The 15,196-nt window shown below is 41.4% G+C and overlaps 1 protein-coding gene across 1 annotated transcript; it reads right to left on the bottom strand.

Annotated features, from left to right (window-relative positions):
• Window positions 1-12,259: 12,259 nt before the first annotated feature.
• Window positions 12,260-14,905, bottom strand: LOC139563108 (ribonuclease P protein subunit p25-like). Its single transcript, XM_071381389.1, has one exon. The coding sequence runs from the start codon at window positions 14,017-14,019 to the stop codon at window positions 13,162-13,164; it is 858 nt and encodes a 285-aa protein (XP_071237490.1). The 5' UTR covers window positions 14,020-14,905; the 3' UTR covers window positions 12,260-13,161.
• Between the last annotated feature and the right edge of the window lie 291 nt (window positions 14,906-15,196).

Raw genomic sequence — 15,196 nt, 5'->3', positions numbered from 1 at the left:
TTCAGGGCGGGATGTAAATGTAAAATGTTCTTTGTCTAAAATAAATCACTGCATTTGACTCACACAGCCTCAGTCACTTACTCACCTTGTCCACTGTGTGTGTGCCTCTCTGTGACATAAGCTAAACATCTAGCTGGCTAGATCATCATGTCTCAGTCTAAACTGTACACTCAAAAATACAGAAAGGAGTGGGAATCAAACCCTGAATTCAAAGGCTGGTTGAAGCTGTTTATTGGAGATGATACACGGGCATACTGCCTGTATTGTAAGGCTGATTTCTACACCAAACTTGTATGTAAAAAAAAAACACATGACAACTCAAAAACATACTCAAAAAAACGCAAAGCCTTATAACAGTTCCACCCAAAACAAGCTGCCATTTATGGTTAAAAAAATTTACTCTGCAAAAAAGGCTGAGGCCACCATGGCATTAGCTATCGCTGAACACTGTTCCATGCTGGCATGTGATCACATTGGAGAAGCATGTAGAGCTGCTTTCTCAGACTCCATTGCTGCTACCCACTTCAAAATGCACAGAAATTATTATTATTGTTCTAGCACCATACTTTCTGAAAAAGTTGGTCGCAGATGTGGGTGACCAGCGTTTCAGCCTCCTCCTCGATGAGTCCACGGATGTAATAGTTTCTAAGTACCTGGGGGTTGTGATAAGGTACTTTAGTGACACCAAGCAGACAATTGTATCAACATTTCTGGGGCTTGTTGAGTTGGAGGGAGGAGATGCCAAATCTATGCCCGTATTGTTGTGGCTTTCCTCAAGAAGTGTTGTCTTAAAAAAGAGAAACCCCTGGGGATAGGGACTCCAAATGCCTCTGTTATGACGGGATTAACAATGGGGTCCATAAAGTGCTGAAGGAGGAGTATGGCCTCAAATATCTGGTTCTTATTCACTGTGTGTGCCACTTTGCAGCTTGCTGTAAGTCATGCTTCCAATGACACCATCCCCCGTAGTGTGGAGTACTTGGTACGAGAGACTTATAACTGGTTTTCAGTGTCTCCAAAGCGCAGGGAGGCCTACAAGGCCATATATGAGACCATCAACTGTGGGGAGAAACCTTTACAGATAACCAAGGTGTGTGCCACACGTTGGCTCTCCATTGAACCCACGGTTTCACGCATTTTGGACCAGTGGGAGGAGCTTAGGCTGCATTTCGCAGTTACCAAGTCCAGTGAACACTGCTACATGGCTGAGGTTTTATACTCCATGTACAGTGATCCTCAAAACATATTGTATCTGACTTTTTTGAAGTCAGTGCTGGGTGAGGTACAGTTGGCCATCAAGGCTTTTGAGGGAGAGCAAGTAGATCCTCTTAAGCTACTTGACAGCTTGGTTAGCCTGATCAAGTCTGTGAGAAGCAGGGTGCTGAATCCACTGGCAAATGTTGATGTACTCAAATGGCCAATAGATGGATACATCAGTCCCAAACCGTACCTTGGTTACCTTTTTGAGTCAAAGGCAGCTGAGCTCCACCTTGCGCCTGAGGAAGAAAACAATGTCCAAAAGCAGTGTGTAGCCTTCACCATCTCCCTCACTAATGAGTTGAGGGTGAGACTGCCGGACAACATCGAAGCATTGCAGTACATGTCAGTTTTCAATGTGGAGGAAACTCTAAAGCACAATAAGAGCCCTGGAGAAATAGAACAAATAGCCAAGCTCCTTGGCTACTCCCCTGCAGAGATAGACAAGATTGTCCAGCAATGGCGTGCCATCCATCTTAGTAAATGGAATGAGACAAAAACACACTGGGCTTCTGGAGTGAGATTTGGAAGTTCAGGGATGCAGCTGATATCAACCCCTTTCAAGAACTTGCCATGGCTGCTGTGTCTGTGTTGTCCTTGCCACACTCGAATGCTGAAGTCAAGAGAGTATTCAGCCAGATGAGTGTGGTAAAAGCAAACTTAGAAATCAGATGTCCTTGCAGACCCTTAACTCCATCCTGTACATTCGATATGTACTGAAGCTGTCTGGTGAGGCTTGCTATGAGCACCAGCTGCCTGATAATGTTTTGCAACTTTTAGGCACATCAGCTGCTTAGTCATTTAAGTCATCTCCCTCAGTTGCTGAACCTGCCATAGAGAGCCTTGACCAAAATGACGATGACCCACTCTTTCTGTGAGCCAGCACAGCCTGTGTGTGTGTGTGTGGAGGGGGGTATGGAAGAAAATTAAAAAAAATTACCTGAATTAGGGCCAGACTAGTTACCATAATTTTCTCACATTGCCATTGACAGTTTTTTATATTGTCTCTTTTTGGTCCATTTAGATTGTTATTGTAGATTGTATACAAAAAAAATGTTAAAATTTGTCATATCAGAGGGCACACAATGTTTAAATGTATCACTTTTTGCTTAAAGGTCAGTACCCTGTCTAGCATGCCAGAAGTTTGAGTAGGCAAAGACTGGCACCGGAGTTGAAGTCCATCAAAGTTGTTTCAACATGGCACATGATCGGTAAGTGTTCCAATAAACATTTTGCCCTGATTAGTTGTTTTGTATTCGTTTCTAATATTATAGAATGTGTGTGTCAGTATCCTTACAATTACAAAAATCTGCATACTGTATGACAGATACGGGTAAGAATAAGGTCATCTTCTCTCTAACATTTTAAATGTTAGGGGTGGACCTCATCTGACCCTTCACGAAATCCAGGAATGGCAACAGCTGGTGTCTGCCGGCGACCGATCACTTTACCAAGTGGGTGAAGCAATACCCATTAAGGTCAGTAAGGGAAGAGTATGTGCTTATCTCTAAATTCCCTTCTATAACCCATTAAAAATGGTGCTTGGAACAAAAAATAAATGTTTGTTTTGTATGATACCCATCAAGGACGAGACTAGCGAGGCCACCTCCAAGGCGATGGTGGACTATGTTCAACACCCACAGTTCTCCTGAGGTCATGACCGAGGTCATGAACGGTGGAACAAGGTACGGATGTTATAGGTTATGTTCTGCCACCAATGGTTTGTTTTATTTATTTTTTACAATTTGTTTTTCCATGGTACATAATCAGACATATTTCAATATCTTACATTGTCAATAGATATCGCTTTCCTACCCCCTCCTCCAGGTTTGGTAAATGGACCAACCAGACCCTCAAGACTGCCATGGGCAAGTTCCTTGATACCAGGAAGGGTGGGAGAACAACCTGAAGGTAATTCTCTTTGCACACAACAGCAGACGGGAGCAGCAGCTGTTGACTGAGGTAAACAATGCAATTGTATATACAATTATTGCATATACTGTAGTATTTCAAATTTGTGATTGACTTAGTGTTGTTGTTTGTCTATTGTTATTTTTGTATAACGTACTTTCAGATCACTGAAACCCCACCTGATGTGGTGGAAGTTGTCGAACCAGATCAGAACGCCTTCAAGGACCACCTTCAGGCACGGACTGAGAAGGATGTGAAGGTTTTTGACCAGGTAAATATGATTACCCGCGGTTAATTTATTTTTTAACACTGCACTAATCCATCAAATGTTCTCACAGTAAACTGTAACCTGGGTGTTTGCTTGTTTACGTCTGTCTCCTACCTTCTTCCTTTTAACTCTACTCCTGTTCTCCAGCAGCTAGAGTTTCTGCCCAACACCCAGACGTGGATCCACCTGATGTCCTCCATTACCAACCATCCTCCAACTTTTATTTACATCATCTACCCTGTTGTCATTATCTGCTAAGAAAGTTTCCTTGCTCTATCATACCGGGCACATAATATGTGAGATACACAGATAAACTAAAAACACTAGCACTGCAAACACTCAGAACAAAGAGAGCAGCAGTGCCTGCAGTCTCTCTCTTCACGTCCCCCTTCTGAGACTGGCTGCCTGTTGAGAACAAGTGACAGGCAGAATTCCACACACCAGTATTCAGTATTTTAGTCTATGATTGCCATGTAAGTGTACAGAAAATCTGTGAAAATAAATTAAGGACACAACTGTACCAAAAACGATCAAAGTTTGTATTCAAATCTTAAATATTGGCAGGTTGGTTTTCACAGCTGTTTCACAAGGTGTTCATTATTGTAAGTTGTAAGGTATCCTTTGATGGTAGTTATTTGTTCCACATGATTCATTGTTGTATCCTAGAACCTACAATAGATAGAAGAAAAAAATTGATCATAATAGAGGAAGGACTACGGAAATTATATTATTTCAGCGTAGATAGGGGATAGCAGGTTCAAATATAAGCATGACAGCCAGACAAGCCAGTGTATGAATCAAACGGATTTGCATATGAATGGAGTGGAAATTAGCTGACTTCGTGATCTGTAAGGTAAGTAACTTTCATGTGTCAAGCAGATGACACGTTTTCTTTTCCATTTCTGAAACACAGCAACGTTTAAGACATGGATTTCATGTTGTCATGTTAACAAGGTACCCAAAAGTAGGTCAAATGAATGTTTTCATTTTATTAGCTAAACAAAACTTCAACAAACGAAATTGTTGCGGAAATAAGCCTTGTTTGCATAGCGATTATGAAAATAAAGTAATTTAGTCTGTAACGATCTCCAAAATTCGAATCATTAGGTCAACACACCGTTGATATAGCAACGGACGCTAATAGTTTGTCGAATTCCATTGTGAACACTATTTGGCATGACAAGACCTATAAGTTAGACTAAGTGCGATAACTTGAGGATCATCAATCAATAAATGTACTGAACAATTTAAAAAAAAAAATGTTGTGCCAAAACAAACATGTCTTTCCATCATCTAGTCCCTTTAACGGCCTGAACATGAAGCATATAGAACTGTTATTTACTGATGTCCTCTCAAAATGTTGGCCTCTATAATATTTCACCTCCACCAGAGGGCAGCAACAGTCAGATCAAGTAACCAAATTGACAGCTTTCACAATTTTACAATAACCCATGTAACACAGTGAGAGGCGGTTTCCCGGACACAGATTCATTTAGTCCTGGACTAAACTATTTCAATGGAGATTCTCTGAGAATTTTGAGAAAGCTTCAGAAGACAGGCAAATAAGTAAAACCACCATTTAGGCCAATATTTTTTTTCTTCTCAATTGTCAATTTTATCATTCAATCATCAGCTTGCACATCAGAAATTACATTTTGGGGAATAGATTCATTTGTTCTATACCAATTCCGTGAACCCTTGCAACTCTTGCATCAATATAAAACAAACTAAAATCCCATCATTTTGTATTGTGGCCCTCTACAATTTTAGAGCATATATATCAGGGGCACAATGGTCGCTGCAATTCTCATAATTTTTAAACTTTGAATTCTGAAAGCCATTTATTCAGTCTTCATTATCTGCACTTATAGCTTTGACTTCAGCACTGCAATTACATCCTCAACTGCACTGATTAATCCAACATGGAGGAATTTCAGAAAAGTGTTTTTTTGCAAAGACATTTCGAGACACTTACCAGGGAGGAGCTGTGCCCTGGTTTGTTCATGCAGATAGACCCCAGCCTGCCAGTTATATTGCAATAAGACCTTTTCAATGACTGTTTGAGTGTGCCTCTTAATCCGTGGTGTAAAAAGTGAAGAAGGAAATAAGAGTGTGGGGAAAAAGTGATTAACTCCATCTGTTCTATTCTTGACACTAGATGGAGGAGGTATTCCCCCCTGTCATAATCCATACTTTTCTCTATTGATGAACATATTCCCTGTATGGTCATTCATTAATACCTCTGTGCTGCTCCCAGCTTAACCTTACGTTCTTTTCTGGCATAATCACATAATCAATCACTGTCCCATTCCCTAACTAGGGAGATGGAGAGTGAGAGTGTGCATGAAGGGGGGAGAAAAACCCTTCGGCAGGTCTTCCCAAGCAAGAGGAATAGTGTGTTCAGTGGGGCTAACACAGGCAGAAAGAAACATAGGCCCAGTAAATATTCAATTGAAAAGATTCCCAGATAAGGGAATGGAGGAAGCACCCATTCTTCTAGATAAGAAAAGATGGAACCATCTGGAGGCAGGGTGATAGCAAACTCCCACGCCATCCGAGAGACCTCGCTCTCATCTGCTGCAGTGGGGTGAGAAGGGAAGAAATAGAGTGCACACTTTTATCACAAGTTCAAAATGAATTTATTCTCATTCTTTATGCAGTGGAAAAGGAAACGGGGATACCTAGTCAGTTCAACTGAAATGTGTATTCAACTGAAATGTGTCTTCCGCATTTAATCCAACCGCTCTGAATCAGAGAGGTGTGGGGGCTGCCTTAATCCACATCCACGTCATTGGTAGGTTTTGGAAAACAGAAAATGGTTATTATTAATCAATATTAAAATGTATTTATTATTATTATTAGTAGTAGTAGTATACTGACCAAAAATATAAACGCAGCATGCAACAATTTCAAAGATTTTACTGAGTTACAGTTCATATAAGGAAATCATTCAATTTAAATAAATAAATTAGGCCCTAATCTATGGATTTCACATGACTGGGAATACAGATATGCATCTGTTGGTCACAGATACCATAAAAAACCAGTGAGTATCTGGTGACCACCATTTCCCTCATGCAGTGCAACACATCTCCTTCCTAGAGTTGATCAGGCTGTTGATTGTGGCCTGTGGAATGTTGTCCCACTCCTCTTCAATGGCTGTGCGAAGTTGCTGCATATTGGCGGGAACTGGATGACGCTGACGATCCAGAGCATCCCAAACATGCTCAATGGGTGACATGTCTGGTGAGTATGCAGGCCATGGAAGAACTGGGACATTTTCAGCTTCCAGGAATTGTGTACAGATCCTTGCGTCAAGGGGCCGTGCATTATCATGCTGAAACAGTCAGCATGCCAATTGCACACTCCCTCAAAACTTGAGACATCTGTGGCATTGTGTTGTGTGACAAAACTGCACATTTTAAAGTGCCGTTTTATTTTCCCCAGCACAAGGTTTACCTGTGTAATGATCATGCTGTTTAATCAGCTTCTTGATATTCCACACCTGTCAGGTGATTTGATTATCTTGGCAAAGGATAAATGCTCACTAACAGGGATGTAAACACATTTGTGCACAACATTTGAGAGTAGTAAGCTTTTGTTGCATATGGAATATTTCTGAGATCTTTTATTTCAGCTCATGAAACATGGGACAATTTACATGTTGTGTTTATATTTTGGTTCAGTGTAATTGTAGGCCTATATGTTTTAGGAGAATACCATTTGATGTGTTCCATACAAAAAGCTGTGGTACTTCATAGAAAACCAATGTCATTGGGGAAATAGACTTCCAGCTGGTGTATCCTTGTCCACCACACACTCATATGGTACCTTGTTGTCTCATCTGATATGCTATTTCTCACCAGCCACATGTGATTTGGCTCTAGGGTAATGCTTTTGTCACAGTGTTTTATCTGTCCTCTCACTCAGGTATACACTATCCAGTTCTCCCTAACTACCCTCTCTGGATTTTACACTTGGCCCAGAATTTGTCGTGCTTGATAACGGATTCAGCAGGTCGATAGGAGATTTACTTATAGAGCCTCTATCTATGTGACCAGCATCACTGACTGGTGTCTCAGGCACCTCACTGAAAGCTGTTAACTGTATGATAACAGCGACCTGAAGTGATAACCTTCTCCAGTCTTGAGGACACACGGTTTGTTCCATATGGGCTTTATTGCAGTCGCAGCATTTTTTTTATTCAACCTTGGTTTCTCTGCTTTGCTCAGATTGATTTAATGGGTTTGAGAAGGAGGTTAATGGCTGTGTCCTCTCTAGACAGTGAAACGCAGGCAGACATTTGCTACAAAAGCACTGTTTGGTATTTCATGATTTAAAAAAATATATATTTTGAAAGATTTCATCTCAGCCAAAATATTAGAAGTACATGGGATCACACTTCTTGACAAATTGCACTATGATTGTAATTGTTCAAATCTATTTCCAGAGCTCTAAAGCCATTTTGATAAATGGATTGTATTAGGCCAATTGTTGTCCTTGCAGATTTTCCTCATGATGAAGAGAAAGGACACTTAATTCCATTTGTAAAAGGTTAACATACTCAGCAGGCATGGCTGATTTAGAACTAATACCTCTGGTGAAGTGTGATCTTGGTTTGGGACAGTATCTAATCATTTTTGATAAAGGAAAAACTTCTTACACTTATCAGTATTTTAATGAGTTGTTCAAAACGGATCGAGCAAGGACTACTTGACTCGTTTTCGAGTCAGATGTACAATATCCCATAAGATATAGGGAAGGGGAAGTTACTCTGAAAATATAGTTTACCAAGCTACCAATTACTTCACACTGGAAGAAGTTTAGCCACACTAAAGCTACCCTAAGAAACATAGTTTACCTAACTGAAGGGTCATTTCAGCAAGCCATGACACCCACCATCTCAGATTGTTCTGAAATAATTTATGTAGGTCGAAACAGATACGATTAGCATTCCTTGAAACATTATTTTGTTGAAATAAAGATAATTGATTGCGCCCATATTGGCCATTTTAATTTATAGGATGTATATATTCTTTAATAAATATAGTACCTATTATCCGACTTGGACCATAATTCTACCTAACAATGATTAGGCATGAGGAATCCAATAAAACGATCAAAAGCCACCCATGGACCCTCACACTCCAACTCAACAACCAGTATACAATATCAGTTCTCTGTCTGACAGGTAGTTTGGAGCTGCTGCTTGGAGTATTGCTTCTTCATCCTTATTAATGTATTCCATGTGAATCTGGTGATGGTCTTTTCCCCCTGTTAAGAGAAATTAAAGCCATTGAAGTCGCTTGCATTTTTTACCGTAAGTTAGTGTGAAAGTACCACGTTTTGCCCACTAGATGCCACTGTTCCTGCTACTGTCACCACACCCTAATCCATTTTTCTTGTCTCTTGTATTTATTAAATAGATCACAACATTTTCTTTGGAACTTTGGGTAGAAAACCAATAACTTTTGCTCATGATGAAAATAAATTGTCAATCGTGTTTCTTGTGCTTTTTAAAGCTGGAATGACTCTAAAGTTACTTTAAAAAAACATCCAAACTACTTCATGATAAATGATCATATCTAAATCTGCAATGTCATATACTACAAGTTGCAATAACATATCACTCTGGAGTCAGATTTAAAGGAAAATACCTCTCAAAAACTAACTTTTGGTATTTGTTTCATTAGCCCACTGTTGATACAGTCCCAAAATGTTTAGCAAAATGTTTCCTTAAAACAGAATGTGTAATTTAGCCTATTCAACACAAAAACGGTTTCAAGTTAGAATTGGGCAATTCTGATGCTGTGAAAGAAAGGAAATTCTTGCCTACTTCACCAATATTTTCTTTGTGTGTAGTTCCAGTTAGCTACACATCTAAAAAGTAATTAACTACTGAAAACACTACCAAGATTTGAATTGAGTTCAACTAACAAATGTAATTAAATTACAAATTAAATTACCCCCCAGGGATACCCACAATGCAGTCGGGGGTACGCCAAATAAAAATGCGATTCATTTATTGATTTATTTTAAAAAACAAAAACATTTTTATACATTTTAAAACAGTCCATTTATATTTTCCAATGGGTCTATACATTTGGGCGAGGTTTTTCCTCACATAAGTAGCCTTGTTTCACTGCCAAAAATAAAATTAAACCATCTAGTGTTCAGCAAAATAACAACACAATGTCAAATACAGGTAGTCTAGTCCAATCACATTAACCGTTACTCTCTCAGGAATTCCACTAACGGTCCGTATGTAGCCAAATGTAGCTCATTCCGTTTGCTCTAAAATTGATAAAAAGTGCAGAAACCTTACTTTTTTAACCATGTCCATAGAGCCACATACCAGCTCTACTGGTAGCACTGCTACTACCAGCAGTTCTACAACTGCATCTGTCGACGGCACAAGTTGTTCTGCTTCCACGAGCACATCCAATGCTAGCATCAGTAATTCTACATTTGTTGTTAGCCCAGCTGGCATGGACACTGACAGTTGTGAATCTGACGCAGCCAAAGAGCTACTGCCTCCTTACCCGGGAAAGAACCGACCAACAGACAGGGACGTTGGACCATCGAAGAGGCGCAAACATGATGAGAACTACATTGATTTGGGATTCACTTATATTGGGAGTAGTATCTTTCCTCAGCCACAGTGTGTTATATGTGCAAAAGTACTATATCACAACTTGATGAAACCTTCACTCTTGCGCAGACATTGAGAAACCAAAAATGCCAATTTGAAAAATAAGCCACGGTTGTTTTTTGATCAAGAATTAAGACGACTTTCGAGTAGTAAGACATGTATAAAAGCAACAGATACCATTAATAAGAAAGGGCTAGAAGAGTCTTAAATGGTGAGCTACCGAGTGGCTAGGACAGGCAAGCCCCATACAATTGTGGAGGACTTCACTCTTCCTGCTGCCGCGGATATGGCTGGGACAATGCTGGGGGCAAAGGCCAAAGAAAACGATACAGACAATGTCTTCATCAAACAACACTGTTTCACGACGCATCAGTGACATGGCAGGAGATGTTTTGAAACAATTACTGCTTCGCATACAAGACAGTGAATTCTATGCGTTACAGCTGGATGAGCCAACAGTCATGGCGGGCCTGGCACAGCTCCTGGTATCCTGTCCGTTACGTTTATGGGGGATCAATTAAGGAAGACATCCTCTTCTGCAAACCACTGGAAACCAGGACAACAGGAGAGGATATTTTTAAAGTACTGGACAGCTTTGTGACATCAAATGGACTTTGGTGGTCAAGATGTGTTGGTATCTGTACTGATGACGCAAAAGCCATGACAGGGAGACATAGTGGAGTGGTAACGCGCGTGCATGCAGTTGCTCCAGATCCATGGGTACTCTGATGCATCCACTGAGAAGCTCTTGCTGCCAAAGGAATGCCTGACAGCTTGAAAGACATTTTGGACACTACAGTGAAAATGGTTAACTGTTAAAGCAAGGCCCCTGAACTCTCGTGTATTTTCTGCACTATGCAGAACGCTATGTAACGCTTTTACAACATACAGAAGTGCGCTGGTTATCAAGGAGCAAAGTATTGACAAATTTTTTTGAATTGAGAGACGAGCTTAAAGTTTTCTTTACTGACCATCATTTTCACTTGTCTGACCACTTGCATGATGATGAGTTTCTCACACGACTGGCCTATCTGGGTGATGTTTTTTCTCGCCTGAATTATCTGAATCTAGGATTACAGGGACTCTTTCCCAATACAGATGACACAAACAACTGGATTCGTTATCCCTTTCATGCCCTGCCTCCAGTCCACTTACAGATATCTGAACAAGAGAGCCTCATTGAAATTGCAACAAGCAGTTCTGTGAAAATTTTAATTAATCAGAAGCCACTGCCAGATTTCTGTATTGGGCTGAGCTCAGAATATCCTGCCTTGGCAAATCGCGCTGTTAAGACACTGATGCCCTTTGCAACCATGTACCTTTGTGAGAGTGGATTCTTGGCCGTCACTAGCATGACAACTAAATACAGGCACAGACTGTGTGTGAAAAATGATTTAAGACTGAGACTCTCTCCAATGCAACCCAACATTGCAGAGTTATGTGCATCCTTTCAAGCACACCCTTCTCATTAACCTGTGGTTAATGTGGTATTCACAATTTTTGATGAACAAATAAAGTTTTATATGTAAGATGGCTAAATAAAGAGCAAAATGATTGATTATTATTATTTGTGCCCTGGTCCTATAAGAGCTCTTTGTCACTTCCCATGAGCCGGGTTGTGACAAAAACACTAATTCTTATGTTTAATAAATGTATTGTATAGTGTGTGTGTGGCAGGCTTACATTGATGGCAAAAAACAACATTTGAGAGTGTGCTGACCCTGGTGCTAGAGGGGGTACGCAGCTGGAGGTTGAATGTTTGAAACGGTACGGGACTATAAAAAGTTTGGGAACCACTGCTCTACTTGAATCCTAGCACTGTAGTTATGGTATGGAGTTGAGTCTGCTGCTATGGTTTCATATTCTGGAGGGACACTGACTATGTGAATTTATATCAACTTTAGTTTTGATCCTTTTCTCTAGTGTGTTGCAATGTAGTGTTGTAATCTTAACGATAATCTGTCCCTGTATTTCAGCGCCCAGCATCTGTCAGGCTGCTTGGTTCTGGAGTTGCGTCTTATCAGGGGCCATGCCATTAAATCAGCTGTCTCTTAGACAAATTTCACTCCCGTTACTCTTATCAACACATCAGCACGCTGTGATTTCCTTTTCAATCAGGACTTTGTACAGTACTATAGGCAAGGCTGAGGGATAAGAATACACAAAAAGGCTTTTCCTGCATATAGTTTATTTGAATGCTTGGATATTTGAAAACATGAGACATTTGCCATATTATGGATAGTTTAGAAATGAATGCGCCTTATGTATATCGTCCCCCCATTTGAAGGTGCCATAAGTATTTGGACAAATTCACTCATAGTGTAATAATAGCCTACATTTTAAACACTATAAGTGCCTTTGTTAAAACACTTATGACACCTTCAAATGGGGGACTAGATACATAAAGTACTTTAATTTCTAAACAGGTAAACAGATATGCATGAAAATACCCTCAAATAAAAGGTGACATTCTCTACTGTCACATCATATGAAACGTTTGATCTCAAATCCAAAATGCTGGCGTATAGAGCAAAATTAAACATTTTAGCTTCCCTGTCCAAATAAATACGTAGGGGAGTGTAGATATTCTGTGTATTCATTACAATATGCATTTGAACAGATTTGCAGTTGTAGGATATAATTAGGAAAACAGAACTACAATGTTCAAAAGGTATTGTCAGTCTACTGAATGCAGAAATCTGGGATCTTGGGTGATTGGTCACTCTGTGTTGTGTTGATGTTTTAAAATAAGATAAGTGTGCTGTCATGTCTAAGCTCTTACAGTGTGACATATAGTATGATGATATTAAGTATCTCTGGGCACAAAGGCGAACGATTGATTGTGCTGAGAAATGGGTTCAATAAATGCTGTATCTACAGAGACAAGCTTTCAGGTCCTATTTTGACTGACCTCTGGAGGATGGGGTGGGCAGGGTGCTCAGTTCTCCTCAGAAAGCACGGTTCTGTCTGAGTGAATGTTCTGATTGTTTCAGCACTGTGCTTCAGTGGAGGGCAGTGCAGAATGAACTCCTATGATCCTTCCCACTCAACTGTTTGATACCAGTTCAGTCAGTCAGTTAGCCAGGGGGGTGGACAGAGCCAGAGTCCCGTCATCCAGACCCAGACACACTCTCTTAGATTCAGGGAAACTGCTGTATGGGGACAGACCAAGAGGTCTCTTGCTGGCTGTTTGTGGGGCATCCACACTGTCTCTGTCCTCCCAGAGAGCACTGAGAGTCTCAGGGGGCTGGTAGCCGGGCTCCTGGGGGTCCAGGGGGTCTTTGGACAAAAGGATGCTGATGGAGGGGACGGTCCTGTGAACAGTCATCTCCGATGCCCCCCCTTCGTGGCTCTCCCACACCTCCCTCACACCCTTGTAGCGCAGCTTGGTCAGCTGGTGCAGAGACCCCACTTTTCTCTTCATGATCTCAGCGCATGTGATGGTCTTGGTGACGGCACGACCTGACCCAGAGAAAACAACCTGCCTCAGGCCACCGCCTCCACTAACCCCAACACCACTGACATCCCCCTGCATGCGAGCCATGGCAAAACCCATGAGGTTACGGATCTTACTGCCCTCCTTGACACGCATCTCCAGCACTCCTGAGGCCAATCCTGGGAAGGGGCACGGGCAGTCCTCCTCTGTGCGACACACCTTCTTGAACCCACCCTGGCCCGGTTTGAGTGTAGCGGGAGGTGGAGGTAGAGGTGTCGGCACCGGGGTGGGCTGTGTGTTGGAAACACTGTTGACAGTGCAGGAGGGCTGCCCACTGTAAGGCTGAACCTGATATACTGGGCACCTAGCTGGGGTAACATCGGTTTCCATTGGGGCTTGTGCATTCCCTCCAGGTCCGGTGTATGGTCTGACAGAGTCCCTGCCCTGATACTGGCTTTGAATGCTGGCCACTCCAACTCCACAGCCGGAATACATCTCTTCACTCCTGTATCTTCTCCAATCATAAAAGTCCAGTCAGAGACTCTTACTCATATGGGATCCAGCACAGCATTGTTTTATTATTCTCGTTATAGGTTTCTTTTTTCTGTAGACGTCTGCGAAAGTTTCAAGGCTTCAGACATGAATATTATCCGGCTCGCAGAAAGTGCTTTCAATAGAGTCTTTCATACTGCTTTACAGACAGCTGAAAAAATAAGATAAACGCTGGGTGGTGAATTGAGAATACAAATGGGGCAATTCAAGATGTAAAAAAAATTATACTTGAAAATGCATAAATTCTCAGCTGAAGTGTCCTTTCTCTTGTTTTCTTTCGATGAGCCTTTATCCTTGTAACCTGGATACTTCGATGCTTCAGTCTAACTTTTCAAGAGAAAATGGTTACTTTACACAACACACTCAATACACCTCTCACTTAGGGTTCAGATCCAGCATTTATCAGTTGGATTCATATCATTCATATCATCTCACTTTCTGGGACGGTCCAGTTGATTAGCATCTCTTCTCCTTTCGTGGACCTCTTGGCCAAGGTGCTCTGGGGGAGCTGTCCCCTGCAGGGCTGGGCCAGGGGTGGCTGTAGGCTGGAACCTTGGGCGTCCTGCCTGGAACTCTGTGTCTCTGTCTCCAGTTATGCTCTAGAAAGTGTGCCCTCTGTTTCCCCACAAAGAGACGTAAGGGACAGGAGCTGCTTCACAAATGCTCGCAGGAGGAGTGTCTACTCTGTGTGGTTGGGGGGGGAGCATGAGGAAAAGGGGGGACAGCCCTCTTAAAGGTACAGGCCTTTCATATCTCAGATGAACACTTTCCCTCCACAATAGAAACCTGCCATGGAGGGAGGGGGGTTATGTCCCTTTTAAGAGCCGTAGCGAGCACAGATCCCGGGCAACTTTGTCAATCTCTTTAGAGGACGTTCCAGTGCATGTGTTCAATGTACATGACTGATTAAACCTGATTTCTGAAATGGAGACTCAGTGAAGCTTTAAAAATGCATTTTCGGCTGTGAAACAATGAATTACATTAGCATGGTTATAATTGAAAACATCATTCAAAGAGCCAGTTAAAGTCAGTGGCATTATATTGCACTGTACTTAGCCTTTATCCTATTAGATGTTTTTGTCCATTATTATTTACATAATGTGGTGTTAATGGCTTCATT

Source organism: Salvelinus alpinus, chromosome 33 (genome assembly GCF_045679555.1).
Source record: "Salvelinus alpinus chromosome 33, SLU_Salpinus.1, whole genome shotgun sequence".
Classification (NCBI taxonomy): Eukaryota; Metazoa; Chordata; class Actinopteri; order Salmoniformes; family Salmonidae; genus Salvelinus; species Salvelinus alpinus.
Note: the sequence above shows the minus strand (reverse complement) of the source record. Positions and strands in the feature narration are given on the sequence as shown.

Bases quoted from the DNA above. Each gene is read 5' to 3' on its own strand.
- LOC139563108 (XM_071381389.1), bottom strand. From the start codon at position 14,019: ATGTATTCCGGCTGTGGAGTTGGAGTGGCCAGCATTCAAAGCCAGTAT.